General features: G+C 38.3%; 5 protein-coding genes across 6 annotated transcripts; 4 read left to right on the top strand and 1 right to left on the bottom strand.

Moving 5' to 3' along the window:
* Positions 1–238: 238 nt before the first annotated feature.
* Positions 239–2262, top strand: LOC103867063. The gene is made up of 2 exons (XM_009145096.3): positions 239–969; positions 1729–2262. The coding sequence occupies exons 1-2, from the start codon at positions 481–483 to the stop codon at positions 2086–2088; spliced, it is 849 nt and encodes a 282-aa protein (XP_009143344.1). The 5' UTR covers positions 239–480; the 3' UTR covers positions 2089–2262.
* Positions 2263–2514: 252 nt separating this feature from the next.
* Positions 2515–5850, top strand: LOC103867054 (tRNA (guanine(37)-N1)-methyltransferase 2). Of its 2 annotated transcripts, XM_009145084.3 has the most exons (9): positions 2515–3781; positions 3857–3955; positions 4022–4141; positions 4248–4414; positions 4543–4613; positions 4894–5036; positions 5116–5227; positions 5301–5413; positions 5530–5850. In XM_009145084.3, exons 1-9 carry the CDS (start codon positions 2906–2908, stop codon positions 5674–5676), a joined length of 1848 nt encoding a protein of 615 aa, XP_009143332.1. In that variant the 5' UTR covers positions 2515–2905; the 3' UTR covers positions 5677–5850. The 2 variants fall into 2 exon arrangements, 1 of the variants encoding a protein (XP_009143332.1); XR_004452044.1 differs by lacking the exon at positions 5530–5850 and having other exon boundaries at positions 4543–4642.
* Positions 5851–8545: 2695 nt separating this feature from the next.
* Positions 8546–11345, top strand: LOC103867043 (protein SPOROCYTELESS). Its single transcript, XM_009145072.3, has 3 exons — positions 8546–10411; positions 10498–10707; positions 10812–11345. The coding sequence occupies exons 1-3, from the start codon at positions 9827–9829 to the stop codon at positions 10992–10994; spliced, it is 978 nt and encodes a 325-aa protein (XP_009143320.1). The 5' UTR covers positions 8546–9826; the 3' UTR covers positions 10995–11345.
* A 789-nt stretch (positions 11346–12134) lies between these two features.
* LOC103867033 (universal stress protein PHOS34) lies at positions 12135–14547 on the top strand. The gene is made up of 3 exons (XM_009145062.3): positions 12135–13047; positions 14160–14205; positions 14312–14547. Exons 1-2 carry the CDS (start codon positions 12294–12296, stop codon positions 14165–14167), a joined length of 762 nt encoding a protein of 253 aa, XP_009143310.3. The 5' UTR covers positions 12135–12293; the 3' UTR covers positions 14168–14205; positions 14312–14547.
* Positions 14548–16479: 1932 nt separating this feature from the next.
* Positions 16480–17785, bottom strand: LOC103867022 (zinc finger protein HD1). Its single transcript, XM_009145051.3, has 2 exons — positions 17011–17785; positions 16480–16913 (listed from the first exon to the last, which is right to left on the bottom strand). The coding sequence occupies exons 1-2, from the start codon at positions 17551–17553 to the stop codon at positions 16764–16766; spliced, it is 693 nt and encodes a 230-aa protein (XP_009143299.1). The 5' UTR covers positions 17554–17785; the 3' UTR covers positions 16480–16763.
* Between the last annotated feature and the right edge of the window lie 402 nt (positions 17786–18187).

Below are 18187 nucleotides of genomic sequence, written 5' to 3'. Positions count from 1 at the left end.
GTCTTAACAGACGTGTCACTGACCTTTCTTCCCTTTTTTTTTGTTCACGATTCACTGAGCTTTCTTCCCTCATACCAATTCCAAAGCCTATATAAAGAAACTTTCCTAAAATATTTGTCAAACATTACCTTTTCTTTTTAATTTGCCAAACATTACTTTGATTTAACTAATAGGAACATTACAGCTTTCGCCACCAAATCTTGATCTAAAATTATATAAATAATAACCAAATCTTTAATCTAAAATTATATAAATAAAATAAATAACTTTAGTAAAGGAGACTTTGCCGCCTTTCTCTCTTTACCTCTCGACGTGTTAGCCTTTTTTTTCTTCCTCCTCAAGATTCTCAATTCGCTGACAATCTCACAATTTCTCGGGAAAAAAAAACATCTTCTTGATTCTCTGTTTCGTTTTCTTTCTCCGCTTTTCCTTCTTTCTAAATATATCTTTGGGAGGCGAAGAGACGGGCAGTTTCCTCCGATGTCGCGCCGTCTTTTCGCCTGTTTTCGCGGCAAGAAACCCTCATCCTCCACGACTAAACCTGTCTCCGGTAACAACTCCGCCGCCGTCTCCGCTGACGTTCCTGCCGGCGACGGACCCGTTCTCGTCCAGCTTTTCTCGTCGCAGGGATGCAAAACGTCGCCAGCGGCGGAGATGCTGATGTCCCGTCTCGGCCGAGGTGATTTCGACGCTCAGATCCGTGGAGGAGAAGACGGTAGTGGTTCTGGATCTCCGGCGATGGTTCTTGTCTTCCACGTTGATTACTGGGACTACAAGGGTTGGAAGGATCCGTACGGGTCGAGCCAGTGGACGGTGAGGCAGAAGGCGTACGTGGAGGCGTTGAATCTTGACACGATGTTCACTCCGCAGCTTGTAGTCCAAGGAAGATCTCAGTTGAACGAAAACGAGGAAGAGACGCTGCTCAAATCTATCTCGGAAGCTCCTAGGTTTGCTTCTCCTGCCTTCAAGGTGAGTTAATAATATTCTTCTGATGTTTTGAATTTAGTGATGATTTTGATGTGAAACACTCTTTGGCTGCTGGTGAATGTGGTGGCAGAGATTCACAAATATAGGTTTATTAGCAGATTCGTTATGAGGACTAGGAGGAATTGGGGTTATGATTTGATTAGAACTCAGGTTTATGTGATATCAAGGTGATTGGTGGTCAATACACTGAAACAAAGTTATGAATGTTGAAAGCCTCTCCATGTGAAACTTGCATAATAAGTTACTTTGATTGGCTCTTTACATATAATTTTTTTCTTCTAACATAGCATTTTCTTGCACGCCGTGAATCTGTGTTAGAATAATATGTGTCTTAGAAATTATTTGGTTTCTTAATCAAAGAGTTGCTTTTAGATACAGGGCAATAATCTTTTGTCTTAGTAAACAGACGGTAATTTCTTGAAGATAGTTAATAAGTATATAGCATAGAAGGTAGGTTTGTGAATGAAAGGTAAGCTTATATGCCATTAGAATAACCGAGTTTTGATGATAGATAAAGTTCCTAGGTTCTTGACTAATTAAACGTCTATGAGAAACTTTTGATCAAACTTGTCTTCTTGTAGATGTATGTCATATTAGCTACATAGCTAAACTGTTTTGAAGTCAATGAGTTCATGTTAGACAAGCTAACAACAATGTGGCTCAATATATTTTTATTGCTGTCTTTCTCTCTACACATGTAATAATTGATCAAAATAGTCTTTTATTTCTCTCTTTTGCCAGGCGAGTTTCCAGAGACCAACCTCAGAGACACTGCAAGTATCACTAACGGGAGCTTTGAGGACGAAAGTAGACGGGGACGGACTAGACATAATGGTGGCGCTATATGAAACGGGGCTAGTGACAGACTGTGAGAGAGGAGAGAACGAAGGAAGAATGTTGTCGAATGACTACGTTGTAAGAAAGATGGAGAAGATGTGCACTGTGAAAGACGTAACAGCGAAGAAGTCAGTGTCGGGGACTGCTCATTTCACGCTCTGGGATGGATTCAACAGCAGCAAATGTGGTGTCGTTGTCTTTCTTCAGAACTCGTCTCTTCATATCTTTGGTACTCAGAGTTTTAAGTTGCCTGATGAGATTTGAGTTATCCCTCTTACAATCTGAAAACTTTTGCTTTTAAAAATGATTTGTATTTTTGTCGCTCATATTTTTCGCTTTGTGAAGAATTACTGTTTGTACAGTTATATATGTGTGACTCTTTACAGGGTTTAGGACTAATATGTGTTTTTGATTTCCATTATTCTTCATGCTTAATCATTTGGATGTTATTTCTGTAACCATGGAAGTTCCTGACAGGGCATCACCGGCTCTGGACCATGTTAAGTGAAACATTTTCAACAGGTTTCCAAATTTTATGAAAAAAATTACATACCAATAAATTCCCAAATAAAAAAATTTAATCTCCAAATTTGTAAAAAAAAAAAAAGATTTTACATAGACACAGCTACAGACCCTCAAAATCTCAAGACCGGCAGTGGGTTCAGACCTTAAACTCATAAATCTCTCACATGTCATATTCGGCTATTTGGACGTTTTGAGTTGAGCCTTTTATAATTGATAGTTTTGTCATTCTGTTTACAGAAAAGCCAGTCCTGAGAGATGTTGTATGCACCATTTGAATGTGAGAGTGTTACATAACCCAACGAATAAAATACTAACATACAATGTGTGACGACGTTTTAAGCGACAGTCAGATTCTACTCTCTTTTGGTATCTTACCATTGAAACGACGACGTTTTACCGATAAATCTCAAGAAGGGCTCAAAGCCCTGCTGCTATCATCATCTCTCCTTGCCGATGATGATGAATCTCTGATGCGCAAACGCGGGAAATGAGACCTTCACTGTCCCAACAACACCAAACTCCATATCCAGCCGAAAGCTAAAGCAAACCAAACCTGATGATGTCAAAGCTATCTCTTTTCCGAGCAAATTCACTTCCTTTCCCAGTCTTATCTTCCTACTCAGCTCGTTTCATCCCTAAACCCTATCCCACACCTCCTAAAACCCTCATCCTCTGCGCCTTCTCCACCGTTCCGTACGGCCCGTCTCTTCTGAAAGGGAAGAAGCCTTTGCTAAACAACCTTAGATTAGCTTCGACCCGTCGAGAGAGAGATGCCCATCGACGCAAAATCGGAGATTTCGAAGACCCAATAGAGAAAGGTGAGCTCTTGGACGAAGACGAGTTCACTAGGATTTTCGAGGTTTCCGCGGTTCGAGTCCCGGCGAAGGACTGTTTCGCGCTCGAGAATCGTCTCCGTGGCCATCTCCTTAACTGGCCTAGGATACGCAACATTGCTAGGGTTCCCGGAGATGAAATCGACGAAGACGTGGTGAAGCTATTAGGCCGTGAGAGCGATGAAGAAGATGGAGAAGAAGAGAGTGTTGTGGATTCTGTTGACCGGAGGATAAGAGGGAAAGCAGAAGGGGATGGGGAGAGATTGAGTACCGTGTTGCATAGAGATCAGCTCGCTAAGACTTTTAACTCAACTGGGTATCTCAAATTCAGAAACTTGGCTAAGATCTCTAGACCTAAGAGGAAGAGGAAGACAGAGAGAGCTGAGGGGAAGGAGAAGGTAAACAGAGGAAGCAGCCGCAATGAGTTTGCTGTGGTGGAAGTTGTGGAAGATAGAGGAGGGGATGAGGATTTCGAGGGGTTATTAGGAGAAGGCTATGGTGGGAGTAGAGGAAGGTGGAGAGGTTCAACAAGGTTGTTGCTTTTGGATGAGAGATATTCCGGTGATGAGGAAGTTCAAGACTTGCCTGAGGCTATCAAGGTGATAACTCCTCTCTAAAGTTAGATCTCTGGTGGAGGAATATCTTAGAGAACTATATGGCTTTCTGCTTGATAGGTTCTGTTCGAAGAAGCTAAAAAGACCGATGCAAGCTTGAGTTTCGAGTTAGTGAAATGTAGACTGACTCTGTTCTATGACTATTGGCCAATGAATGAGGTAAATGATGAGACTTTCTGAATTTGGAAGATGGAGTTGGTTTGTTTAGAGTGTGTGTTGGTGTAGGTATTGGAAGCTTTGCTACCAAAGGGTATGATTGTGCCTTCAGCATTTGAGATGGTCGGTCATATTGCGCATCTCAACTTAAGAGATGAGCATCTACCTTACAAGAGGCTCATTGCTAAGGTGATTAGTGGACATTGCTTAAGTCTGAAACAAAAAAAAAGATCCCCAGCTACAGAAATTTAAATCTTGTGAGTTGTGTTGTATTTTTTTTGCTATTTATTGTCAGGTAGTTCTGGATAAGAATCAGCCAAAGATACAAACGGTTGTGAATAAGATTGATCCTATTCACAATGACTTCAGAACAATGCAGCTAGAGGTTTTAGCCGGAAACCATTCCCTGGTGACCATGGTTGTTGAAAATGGACTGCGCTTTCATGTTGATTTAGCTAGAGTGTATGTATCTTCTTCCTCATTAATGAATCTCTCTTAATACCAAAATATATTTTGTCTTTCGAGTGATGACTGGAAAGTATGTGTTCATAACTTGACAACTCTTTTTATATATTTTTTCTGTGTGCTAGATACTGGAATTCGAAACTTGGGACAGAGAGACAGAGGCTTCTCCTTGGCTTCGACCAAAATGACGTTGTCTGTATGTTTGCTACTTATCTAACTTTAAGGGTACACCATGAAAAATATTGCTATTGCTCTCTATAGAACTCTCCACTTATGATTTAGGACCACACTCAACATTGTTCCTCTAGTTTCTGGCAAATATCCTAATTGTTGGTCTTGAATCTTGCTGCTATATGTTGCATAAGAAGCATAAGTAGTTGCATCAATTGTCTTATCGGTGTTGCTAGTTTGCAGTTCTTTTGTCTGTCTTGGTGTTGCTGTGTTTGATTTCAAATTACTATGTTGTTACTGAACAGGTGATGTTTTCGCTGGAGTGGGTCCAATCGCACTTGCTGCAGCAAGAATAGTAAAACGTGTATACGCCAATGACCTGAACCCTCATGCAGTAGAATTCATGGAGCAAAACAGTGTTGTTAATAAGCTCGAGAAGAGAATCGAGGTTAATACAAACTCCAAGCACTTTGTTTCATACTTTTCTGAACCAGTTATACAAGTCTGAATCTTCTATCTTTGTCTAGGTCTTTAACATGGACGGAAGAAGATTCATAAAGGCTATGTTTTCAAGTGATAAGGGTCAAAAAGTCACCCAAGTAGTCATGAATCTACCCAAAGATGCTGCCGAATCTCTAGGTTTGAATAAGTTTCAACTATCAGCTTCTTTTTTCTTGCTCACAGTCACCTCTTAACTCCTTTAATTACGCAGATGCATTTCGAGGAGTATACAACGACAGGTATAGAGATGAAGGCTTATCTTTCCCAACCATCCATGTCTATGGATTCTCCAAGGCTGCTGATCCAGAGTTCGACTTCCACGAGGTCTTAACCAATGAAATAAACCTCCAAAACGCTATCTATCTAATCAAATTTAAAACCATTTATCTAACTATTGATTTAATGTCTAATCTGCACAATGTGGTTTTGAATTTTTGCAGCGGATACGGATTGTTCTATCAGAGGTGGCCGTGGACGTCAAAATGCGGAAGGTAAGACTCGTGGCTCCTGGAAAATGGATGCTATGTGCTTCCTTCATACTTCCAAAGAGTGTAGCCTTCTCAAGAAAAACCATTAATGTAGATTAAGAAAGAAAGGGCAATACATGGCAGATTATAGGGTCACATTTGCAAATACGAAAATTGTATTGTACTTTCAGCCTGTTATACTTGCAGTGTCTTGTTGAAGAACGAGACAACTAACAAGTGAAAGGGACAATAGCTTCCGTTATAATTATTTAGCTTCAATATGGTTTTTTAATTTCTCTCACAAGACCAAGTCACAAACCCTTTTTAAAAGCTTTCTACTCTTGGACACAGAATATCTGGTGCTCAGATTTGTCTCTGTCTATTGGACGGTCCAGATTTTAACATTGTTTCTGATTCTGTCCCTCCGTTCTAAATATATTACTTTCAAGTTTTAGCTTAGCAGGTAAAAAAAGCCCTTGTAGTTTTTTTTTTTTTTTTTTTTTTTTTTTTACTTAGTCCTTGTTTTGGCATGTGTCTTTGTACTTGTAGGTTTAATCAAATCTGGTAATTTTTGTTATATCAATCAAACCCATCGGTTTAGTATTTTTTTTCTATTCAAACAAACCAATATTGAGCACTACCCGGGTTCATGTCCAGTTTAGAGGTTATAATTAGATGTGGTGAGAATATTGAGAATTGAAGAATCTAGATACTATTCCAAGGGCAAAGCTGTAATTTAACTGAATAAGGTCTACAACAACTGTACTAGTGAGGGAAAGCAGAGAATCTCAGTTGGAGATTGAGATCTAAAGTAATGATAGTAGAAATCTGGAAATTAAATTCTTAGAAAAGAAGAAATGAAAAAAGAAGATGAGAGATAGAGATGTGGTCCAAAGGGAGGTTTAAGGAAGGGTTTGCAAGTTTGTATGAAAATAGATAGATAAGGAAGACCATGTATAAAGCCAAAACTAACAGTTGCTCTCTTTTCATTTTTTACTTATCTCTATAATTCTCACTGCCCCAAAATTCATCTCATTTATTCACCTACTCTGCTTCCTTTTGTACCCTCTTGCCTACATTTACTTCATTTTATCATTATCCCACAATGTGCATAGTATATTGTTATCATTACATATGTGAAGACTCAAATAGAGTTTTTTTTTTTTCAAATAGAGATCTCTATAAGAAACAAAAGTATATACCATATTTTTTATACGTTTTTAAAAAAAACATATTTTTATTCAAAGTATTGCCACTAGTCACATATTTGGCTGAATGTTTTCACATAGAAGTAAAATATTTTACCATTTTGGTAAGGTTTATCAATGTTCATTATATAAATCTGATCACCGTGCTATGAGTTGCAGCAACATACTCTATATGAAATGTAATCTAAAACATTGGTTATAAAACATATTTGATCTTATATCATTTTCATTGACAAAGTGTAATTTGCTATCTTGGTTTCTATCTTAGATAGAAATAGAAGCAGTAGAATTTAAAAATATCAGTTGGTAAAGAAGAGGATAGGAAGGATCCAATCATTCTTAGAAAGGACACAATATGCTTCACGGATCCCAAAAATCTTTCCATGCCTGCCTAAACCCAGCAATATAAATCAAACCTTCGCACACTTCACCTCTCTCACACGTGCCGAAAAAACCCTAGTAGTAGCCGCCCAATGACCCTAAACATGGTCCCCCTTCTTACATGGACCACACTCCGTAACTTAACATGAAAGCACATGTGGGGTCCCCCGTTCGTCCTTTGCCCTACAACAACATCTTCGCACAGTCCCTTGTCCTAGCCCGCAATACAATCTACGCGGTATCTACAGTAAATCATCCAAATTTATTCCGGTTACATATTAAAAGATGGGAATAATAAATCATTTAGATTACATTCCCATATTAAATTAAAAATTTCAGAGCTACGTTTTAGTCCTATTCAGGTTTCTCTCTCAGAATTTACCATATAATCTTATCAAACAATTAAACTTGTAGATGGTTCAAACTAAAATAAATATTTAATAATCTTTGCTAACTCAAGGATCAGCTGTTAATTAAGCACATGATATAACACACTTTGAAAGTCAAGCTAAACTGCATATCTTCTCTCCTCTGTTAAGGATACTTTGTTGTTTATCATCTGATTCATCTCGCCTCCCATTCTATGCTTCTAGGAACATTGTAGATATGTTGGGTTGGTCACGCGGTTTTGATTTTTTTCCAATTGATATTATTCCACATTTTACTTTTCATGATATCTTATTGAGTTGTAACAAAATCATTCTGAGCTCAAAAAACGTTTGCATGACAACACTCTTGCATAATTTGCCTAGTGGTCTTCTTCAAAAATCTAGGCTTATATTTGTAATAACATCATGTGATGGACAGTGATTTCAGAGGGTTCCCTTAAGATTAATATAGGAAATATATAGTCAATAAAACAAAATATTTTGAAATAATTAAAACTTTCTAATTGTAGGTGTTGGGCTGGAGCAAAAATTAACCTGGAGGCAGCTTTAAAATGTTTCCTTATATGATGCAGCCATCATTTCTACTCTACTACCTATCCCGACCCCTTCTCGTATTTCACGTCACTTACAATTCCTTTTGCTTTATTGATCTATCTTCTCATCTCATGTGTAGCAATAACTATCATATAGTCCAATTTTAAAATGCATACAAACTTTAAATATCGTATAGACACTTCTTTAACTTGAAGCTCACGCTTAATTCTTTCATTGTTTACTAAGTTCAATTTTTGGATTCTTTAAGCATACAATAACATATGCACTAGATGAACCACACGTTTTGATTGAATAAATTTTATTTTCATTAAAAATGCATACAAACCAAAAAAATGTAAAATCCAATATCAAGGTAATGAATAAATACACATCTTGTTTTTTTTTTTTTGAACGGAAAATACACATCTTGTTCCATATAAACATTTTCAAATTTTCTTCTTGTAATGAAAAGATTAGTAAATCTTATCACATATAATACGTTTATATTATAGCTAAAGATGTCCGTCACCGTAGATTAATTTATAAGCTTACTCTTAATAATTATATGGTCTAAATGAAATGATAATATAAAAATAAATATATAACTGCAACTGTAACTCGACTTGCTTATTTTGGATGATATGAGCTGAGTAAAATCACGTTGTTTCAGACATTGCTCGCTACAATCGGCGAATGGTCTCATGTCTCGACACCTGTTGCCTTCTCCGCGGGTTTTATATTATATTCGTGTAGAATACGCTCTGTTTCTATTGGAGCGTGGTTCACATGTCACGACTAAAGTCTTGCATCAATCTCTGATACGCTGCCTTTCAAAAATATTAAAACGTCCTTCTTTCTTTTTATCAAGCATTTGAATTCCTAAAATTCACTAGTTTATCATTATATATTACACAAATTGATGATTCTCATTGTAAAATGGTGGATACAAGAATTAGGATCCAGCGGAAAAATTGCTATCATTTGCACACTATATTAGTGTATATAAGCTCTGAACGTAGTTAGTGTATTACAATTCTAAAAAAGGTAGGTTAATAAATAAAGAAGTGAGGAATGAGGATTATTGAAAGAGGGATGCACCGTTTAATGGGGGTAGATGCGAAACAAAGTCAAATTACCATACTATTTTGTTGAATTTTCCCTTCTCAATCCAATGCATGCTCAGCATCAATCAATCATGCATTCGTGCTATAACATACGGTAAGTTTCAGTTACGAACTCTCTCATATTTAAATCACTTATTCCATTCCATTGATTAAAGTCAAATACTAACATAATACTCTAGTTATAGATAGTGGATTAGTGATTGCATTAAACCCATTTACGGACACATGTAACATTAGTTTACACACGTAAGTTAGAAATGTATACAAGGGCAAAACGAATAATTATATCTGGTTAACTATAAAAGTAAGAAAGTAACTAAAGAAAAGCTTCTACTTATCTTTTTTTGAATTTAAAAGGGCTTTAATCTAGTATAGGGGGTAAGAATAAGAAGTTAAAAGGTAAAAAAAGATACGTTTTAATTATCCTCATATAGTACCTGGAAATAACAGAAAAACAAAAAACAAAGGTAAGTACTTTGCTTGCTTTAAGTATATTATGAACCCAAAAAAGATATATACACAAGACACATTAAAAGAGAGAGCAGAAACAAGATACACACACTTAAACCTATTTGCCTTTTCTCTCTTCACTTCTCTCTCTAACAAGAAAGCTCTCTCTCAGTGATCATCATCAATGGCGACTTCTCTCTCCTTCATGTCAACAGACCAAAACTCTTCTCTCTCCTTCATGTCAACAGACCAAAACTCCGTCAGAAACCCAAACGAGCTTCTCAGAAACACTTACCAGCTTGTCAACGGCGAGATCCGGACAGAGCCGCCGAAGAAGAGCCGTGGTCGGAAACCTGGATCGAAGACAGGTCAGCAAAACCAGAAGAAGCCGACGCTGAGAGGAATGGGTGTGGCTAAGCTCGAGCGAGTCATAGCTGAGGAAGAGAAGAAGAAAACTGTCGTCGCCGGAGGAGAAGGAGACACGTCAGCTGCGAGCCCTAACGCCAACCGTTTATTACCGGTCTTACCCGACCGGGGTGTTGTGCTGCAAGGCTTTCCAAGCTACGGTGGTGGGCCCACCAACACGTCTCTCGGAGGGTATACTCGAAGCAGGTTCCTTTGCGGGGGAGGAGCCGGGTCGGGTCAGATCGTGATCGACCCGGTTTGTTCTCCTTGGGGTTTTGTTGAGACATCTACTCATGAGCTCTCTTCAATCCCAAATCCTCAAATGTATAACGCCTCCAATAATCACTGTGACACGTGCTTCAAGGTTTGATCTTTTTTATCTAAAAGATTAATACGTTGATTTATAAAATGGTTTTGACATTTTCAAGGGTTTTGATTTATTATGTGTAGAAGAAACGTTTGGACGGAGATCAAAATGTGGTGAGATCCAACGGTGGTGGGTTTTCGAAATACACAATGATGATTCCTCCTCCTCCTCCTCCAATGAACGGCTACGATGATCAGAGGAGCCAAGGCTTCTTTTATGATCAACGAATCGCCAGATCAGCTCCAGTTTCTGCTTCCATGAATCCGTACTTCAACGAGGCGACAAATCTCACGGTAATAAGTCCATTTTGTACATATTTATATAAATATGTGTATGTTAGATATGATTGTTGATCTTATTTGGTGTATTATTATTATTAATTTAATGGTGGGTTTAGGGAGCAATGGAGGAGTTTGGTAGCTTAAACCCTAGGAACGGAACAAGAGGTGTGAAGGAGTACGAGTTTTTCCCGGGGAAATACGATGATTTCCAAGGAAACTCGTTTCCAGTGGCTACATCAGTAGGTGATTGCAGTCCTAATACTACATCATCCACTATCGATCTGTCCTTGAAGCTTTAAATGTTATTAATTTTTTGCTCTTTCTCTTTCTATCTATGTTAAACAAATCGTCTTTTTTTCTTTTTGTTATAATGAAGTAGAAGAAAGTATGAAACAGAAGGAAAAAAAACAAACCGATTTTTTGGTGTATGCATCTGAAGTGTGAATCAAAGAATGATTCAGCTTTTTGATTACCCTTTCGGTTGTTTATTATGAGATTTTAACCTAAACACTCAGACATTTGTTCTGTGATCTCTTCCTTAGTTGTGTCATGAAACTTCTCTCTCTCTCTTAAGCTGTTTCAGATCTCTTGGGGCTTGGATCCATTTTGTGTTTCTTTAGTTAGGCAATGATGATGTCATGATTCATTTATCACCTACTCCTCGGTTTAAGTACTTATATTATCTGATTCTTGTTAATTTGATGAGATAAACATATCAAATTGCTCTTCACTATAGTTTTTTCACTATGATATTTGCATAAAATATAGGTTGTACAGCTTTGTTTCCGATCAAGAAAATGTAAAAGTGTTTGTTATTCAAACAAATATATAGTAGTTTAAATTTAAAAAGCTCCAAATATAATTCGGATTTGGTCTGCTTTATATACGTTTATTTGGTCATCTATACAAAAGTACAACTAGTTTAAGCCCTTGGTCCGATGGTTTTAATCAAAGATTTAAACGTTGTTGTACTTTAGATAAGGTTTGATTTTCATAATATCTTAAACTAATAACTATCGCAGGTTATATGCAAAACCTATGGAAAATTGCAGTGCAGTTGAGTAAAATAGTTATGTACTACATGTAAATTTGTTCTTGAATATTATATACATATAAAAACAAGTAATCAACATTGTTTATGGTAGTCTGGTAGATTTGTGTGTGTATTGAGAAATACAGTTATTCGTAAACAACCATGCATTACAATTACAAATAGTTAAACTCATGGAACAGCAGTAATCTACGGTTTCATATTGCATGTGTCCGCAAATGTAAAACCTTTTGCACCAAAACATGCTATATTGGGCCATTAATATAAAAATCACGGCCCATCAAAATAGAAACTGCATTCCCTGAACTTCCTCCTCACTCAGCAGCTGCTCGGCACGTTCCCTACTCGTATTAAATCAACTTCTTTGAAAATTCAGTATATCCATTATCCAACAAATTAGCATTAAAGAACATTAAATCTAAACTTAAATTAAATTAAACTTAAAACGGTACTAATATTACACGGTTCTCTTCTCTTCTTCTTCGATTGAAAAAATCAAAACTTTCTATAATTTGTTTAAAGCAAGAAGAAGAAAGGAGAAGAATCAATGAATCCAGATTCCGATTACCCTCACCTCCCCAACATCAAGATCCACCACCCTTCCTCCCCTCGCCACTCCCACCACAACCACTCCTCCTCCACCCCCTCCGCCGCCACCCCCACCCCCACCGCCGGAGCCCGCCGTAAAATCGGAGTCGCCGTTGACCTCTCCGAAGAAAGCGCCTTCGCCGTCCGCTGGGCCGTCGATCACTACATCCGCCCCGGCGACGCCGTCGTCATCCTCCACGTCTCCCCCACCTCCGTCCTCTTCGGCGCCGACTGGGGCCCTCTCCCCCCCCAGTCCCCTCCTCCTCCAAACCACCCCTCCCAGGAGGATTTCGACGCCTTCACGTCCTCGAAGGTCGCCGATCTCGCGAGGCCCCTGAAGGAGGCGGGGTTCCCTCACAAGATCCAGATAGTGAAGGACCACGACATGAGGGAGAGGCTGTGTTTGGAGATCGAGAGGCTGAATCTCAGCGCGGTGATCATGGGGAGCAGAGGGTTTGGAGCTGAGAAGAAGAGAGGGAGCGATGGGAAGCTTGGCTCTGTTAGTGATTATTGTGTTCACCACTGTGTTTGTCCTGTTGTTGTCGTGAGGTATCCTGATGATCGTGACGGTCCTGCTGCTCCTGGGGAGGAGGGTGGAGGTACGAGGGAAGCTATTGTCACTGTGAAGGCCGGGAGGGATGATGATGGCGAGGATGATGAAGCTCATGAGGCTAAGATTGCTGCTGCTTCCGCTCATCATGAACACGTCAAAGGTATATTCTTTTCCCGTTGACTTTGCATTATGGTTAGCTTTTAGGCGTTTGAGAGATATTTGGCATAGATAGGAACGTGAAAAGCTTACATCTTTCTAGAAATTTACATTGTAGAAATTAGAGTTAAAAGTGATGTTATGTTCCACTCTGTGTCATCTTGTTGAAGTTGTTTCTTTTACGAATGAACTCTGTTATCTAACTTTCTGCCTTCGTATCGAAAAATGGGTAAATGGTAGTTGTTTTCCCGTTTTGCTGTGTAGAGTTTTCTTAGCCGCTTTGATGATTATCTTTAGGTTTAGGTAGCATTGCACATTTGCACTGCAAGTGGTGTATAAGCTTCAACAATTTTTCTCACTTTATGATTATTATACACTTCTTTATCTCCTGGTCCTCCCTTTGGTGTTTACCCTTCTTTGCTTAACGCATATTGTGTTTTTTTTATTCGAATATTCTTAAATCTCCTAGTTTAAAAGTTAATTGCTTTTGGCCCACCAAGGATGTTTTTTTTTTTTCCTTTTGGGTGTTCACTTGACTCTAAGCTAAGTATCGCAATTCTTGACTTGATAAAGATGTGAAGAAAAGAAAATTATGAGCTCCCCAGCTTTAATTAGTGAAACATGCATCTACCGGAATGTTGTACATTGTTTTACCTGTAATCTGAAATGTAAAAATCAGGGTCGTTTTACTTTTAGTTTCTGAAAAGTTGTCCAGGGGTAGAAAAAAAAAAGTTATTTAGAAAGCATACACACACTTCTGTCTGTTTGCATAAATCTAGTTGGTCGTTTACTTGTTATTAACTAGACAGTCTTCTCTCTGGTTATACACATCATATCTGTAGGCAGAGTGGTGCGAAACAGGTATGAGATTGAGAAAGCCTAGATTTAAAAAAAAAATTATTGATGGTCGTTGCTTGATTGATCCAGTGATTCCACATGTGTGTGTGCTCTTTAGAATCTATTTTGAGCTCTTTCAAGTTTACAGTTGTAGAAGGAAAACTGACATTAAGCTTAACTACTTCATCATCGGTTGTCACAAGTTGCCTGTTCAATATCATCGCTGCATGTGATTTGACTATTTAAAGAGATAACAATTAGTTCATCTTTCTTTTACAGATGAGTAATGCGCCTTAGTATCTCATTGGATTCACCCTCTTGCAAGGTAAATATGAACGCTACCTTTTTGACTATGAAACGACCTTGTGAGGAGTAGTCTCTATCGATCATTTCTCTCCTTTTTTGGGGTCTGATTATTTTGAAATTCGCAGGTTGGATGGAAACAAAGGGTTTCAAGCAGAGTTGTGCAGAGGAGTGTGTGTTGTGTGTTTTGTGCTATCTTTTGCAATCATCAAGTCCCTGGAATCTCCTCTGAATTTATTATTTCTTCAGTGTCTTTTTTTATATATTATTGACTCGTATGTATGATTTTCGCATTAAAACAATGAAATTGCTACTAACATTAAAAAAAAAAAAATCCTTTTAGGATTATGATTTTCATCTTCAATTGCTGTGATATCTATCACCAAAAGATCGACGATCATCTGCTATATAGCTTCTTTTTTCAAACTTAACCAAGTTATTTATACTGGTCTACCCCGGGTAAAAAGTTGTTTGGGATTACTCTGGCGTGTGTTGATATAATTGATCCAGTTCTAAATTATTCAAAAGACAAGTTTCGTCTCCTGTTTCAGTTTTGAATTATATCGCTTAAATAAACAAATGATGTCGTGTAAGTGTTCCCTACATTATGGTTGAACGAGTGTTAGGTTGTGTTTAGTTAGTGTAAGGTTAAACTAATTGTCAAACTCAACGTATACCATAGACCGGTCCATTAGGCTCTCAGTTTGACTTTTGCAAACTATGGACTAAAGCTTGACGAATGACGATAGTCATCTGCTTCTGATTGTGAAAGCCACCGAGTTTCCCAACTTTCTGATATCAATTTATAATGCATGTTTTGTTTTTCTTTTTGTCAAATAATGCGGTTAAGTTTCGAATATTTTTTTTTTGCCATCTATTATTTTATTAAGGGACTAAGCCCAAAGAGAATTCAACTACAAACAAAAAGGTCAAACTAAAGAAAGGAAATATTGGGTCAAGTCCAACCCATTAACCATCGGCGCCAATCTATTCCACACGTCTTGAAAACGCGTGTAGACGTCGACGTGTTGAAGCCCACCCCTTCCATAGACACGCGTCACCTGGTTACATCACCGTGAAAACATCGCCAACGAAGACGAAACCACCTGTAGTTTCACTGGAACACGCCGGAGTCTAAGACCATTTTACGCATATGTTTCGTCTGGACTCTTCAACGGAGAGCTACATCGAGACTATCTCGAGATCTCCTCTAGAGCTAACGAAACCACCAATAAACGAAGAACCGCATCCAACTCATCCTCTTTCACTACTTGGGACCAAGGGTAGTCAAATCGACATCAATCGAATCACAACTGCGAGATTCGAGAGTCAATTGAGTAAAAGAAACACAAAAGGTTTTGATCGGACGAAATCGGAGTAAGCCGGAGAAAGCGAAACAAACGCCTCCCAGAAATAAAAGCCGGCAAAGAAGAACTGGAGAAGCTTTTTTTCCCAAGAGTCAAAGCCCGATGAACGGAAAACATCTAAACTGGAAAAAGATCTGATGAACCAAACCTAAAGCTTTTTTTCTTCTCTGTGTCGGATTTTAGAAAGGGAATAGAGCCGAGAGAAAAACTTTTTTTATATATGTTAAGTTTCGAATATACCGTATAAGAAACAAAAGAACGAATTTAAAAATACCTCCTTATAAACTAAAATATCATTCTATAGTTTGGAAATGACACTAACTAATTGTAATATTTATGACAAAAGGTTAAATGAGAACCACATGTTTCTATAATCATATAACCAATAAATAATTTGACAAGACACTGCAACGGTCCAACCCCCACACCATTCTCACTAACCATAGAATTTAATTTGCTTAAACAAAGTTAAAAACGTGTTTTGGAAGGATCCGAGTATTTTTCCTATATACAACCAAAGCATAAGAAAGGAAGGCGTAAACTATTTATCCAATTTTCTCAAAAAGACTATTTATCCAAAGTACTGTAACATACAAAGATGAGATCATGTGGCGAGATAATCTCAACTCAAGGTAGGAGGTAAGCAAACATGGGAATGGCATTATCTTCAAAGGACCATTGAAAACAGTTTGCAGACTTCGACAGATATGACAGGTTCAATGTTCTCGGCGAATTCAGGACCCATAAGACTTCTAAAAAAATCTTAAATTCATATAATTTCTTTTATGTAGTCCCTACAGTTTTATTTTTGAGTGGTCGACATTACAAAGCAAACCACAATCACATATATGTCCATTTGTCACCAGTCTCCATCATTCCTCTGAAGTCTGAACCATAGTATCATCTAATTTAATAGAGCCAAAAACTTATAACTAAAATATAAAATTTCAAATCTAATAAACATGCAAATCCAAATCAGTTACAAAGACAAAAAAAAAAATCAACGATATAAATGGCATTAATAGATCAAATACAAATGTTTAAAACTGAATTTGTACGACAAACAAGACGCAACTTCCTCACTATAACAAGTACTGTTAGAATTTAAGAAATGGACGGTAGTGATTTTACCAAAGAAAAAGATGGAGAATCAACGGCTGAGAGACCTCTTCTCATCGCAGAGATGAGAGAAGCCGACGATGAAGGAGACGAATCAACGGCGCCGTTCCAACACTCTCTCTCCTTCTAATCTGACTAGAGAGTTAATCTCAGCCGTTGATTTAAACGCGAGTTCATCTCTTGACGGTCGCTTCAACGGAGGAGCAAAGTTTGACTCTTGAGCTGATGAACATCCGATCTCCTCCTGCATTAAATAAAAAAAACGAAATCATAAATTAAAAACATAAATTTTCTGTTAAAATATAATCCAAAAGGAAAGAATGTAAATGTTAGATCCGTACATCGGAGTAGTCCCTCGTCCTCTTCGCCGCCAGATCTCCACCTCCGCCGTTAGAAGATGACGAACTCATCACCGGAGGAAGTTGAGCCGCCGCCGCCGCAGACCACGGCACGACTTGATTCTCCGCTTCCTCGTCGTCAGCGTCATCCTCCTCTTCATCTTCATCACTGTACTCCTCATCTTCATCTTCGTCCTCACCATCGTCGTAAGACTCGGCGCTATCACCGTCGTCATCATCCCGGCGCCTGAGCTGACTCTCATTCACCTCCTGGCTTTGATCGGTGCCGACACCTGCGCCGCCGCCGCCGGCGGATTTAAGAGCGACGCATGAGTCGCAGACGGAGAAGGTTGGGCCGAGACGAAGGCCAGTGGCTTTCCACGGCGTGGATGACTGGCAGGCGCTGCAGAGAAGGCACCGCGTGTGCTTCGCGACGAGGAAGTTAGCGCCGTGAACTTTGGCGTCGCAGTTCCAGCAGAGACTCGCCTGATCTGACTCGCAGTACATTCGTGCAACACCTTCGCATAAATCACACTTCTTTCCCATTAGATTTAAGACTATGGGTTTGGTTTGGCTATGTTTCTCTTTGTTCGGTTCTTCTTGTTTTCTGCGGACAGAGAAATAAGGTGAAGCAAGAAGAGAGGAAAGTGCAAGTTGCAGGACAAAGGATAATTATCGTCGCGAGTTTTCTGTGATTCAATTCGTTTTTTGAGGCTACTTTCGTCTTTTTTCTGACTCCAGCTAAAAGATCTATTTCTCTTCTTTGGTTTCACAATGGCTTCTTTTTATAAGCACGCATTCTTTATTTATGTGGTTAGGAACATCTCATAATACTATACTACTTTCTTAAAGTATTGCATTAATTAGAAAGAGATTATTAGTTTAGTCTTTCTGCTAAGATATTTTTTGGTTTGGAACTTTGGATAATTTTCAGCTCTATTTGTGTTTTAGTCCATCTTAATTTCGTTTTCTGAATCTTATGCAATCAATACTAGTATTGAAGATAAACGATTATTCATCTTTAAGTTATGCTAGCAGTAATCGGTATTGTCGATCTAATAATATGATTTACTTCATACCTGAAGTTTATTTTCGTTAATCAGTTTATGTGGTTGAATAGCTGATGATTAAATTTCGAGTTGAAAATTAGATAGTTTAATCTAAATTACAGCACACCATT

The sequence above is a fragment of the Brassica rapa genome, chromosome A01 (genome assembly GCF_000309985.2).
Source record: "Brassica rapa cultivar Chiifu-401-42 chromosome A01, CAAS_Brap_v3.01, whole genome shotgun sequence".
Classification (NCBI taxonomy): Eukaryota; Viridiplantae; Streptophyta; class Magnoliopsida; order Brassicales; family Brassicaceae; genus Brassica; species Brassica rapa.
Note: the sequence above shows the minus strand (reverse complement) of the source record. Positions and strands in the feature narration are given on the sequence as shown.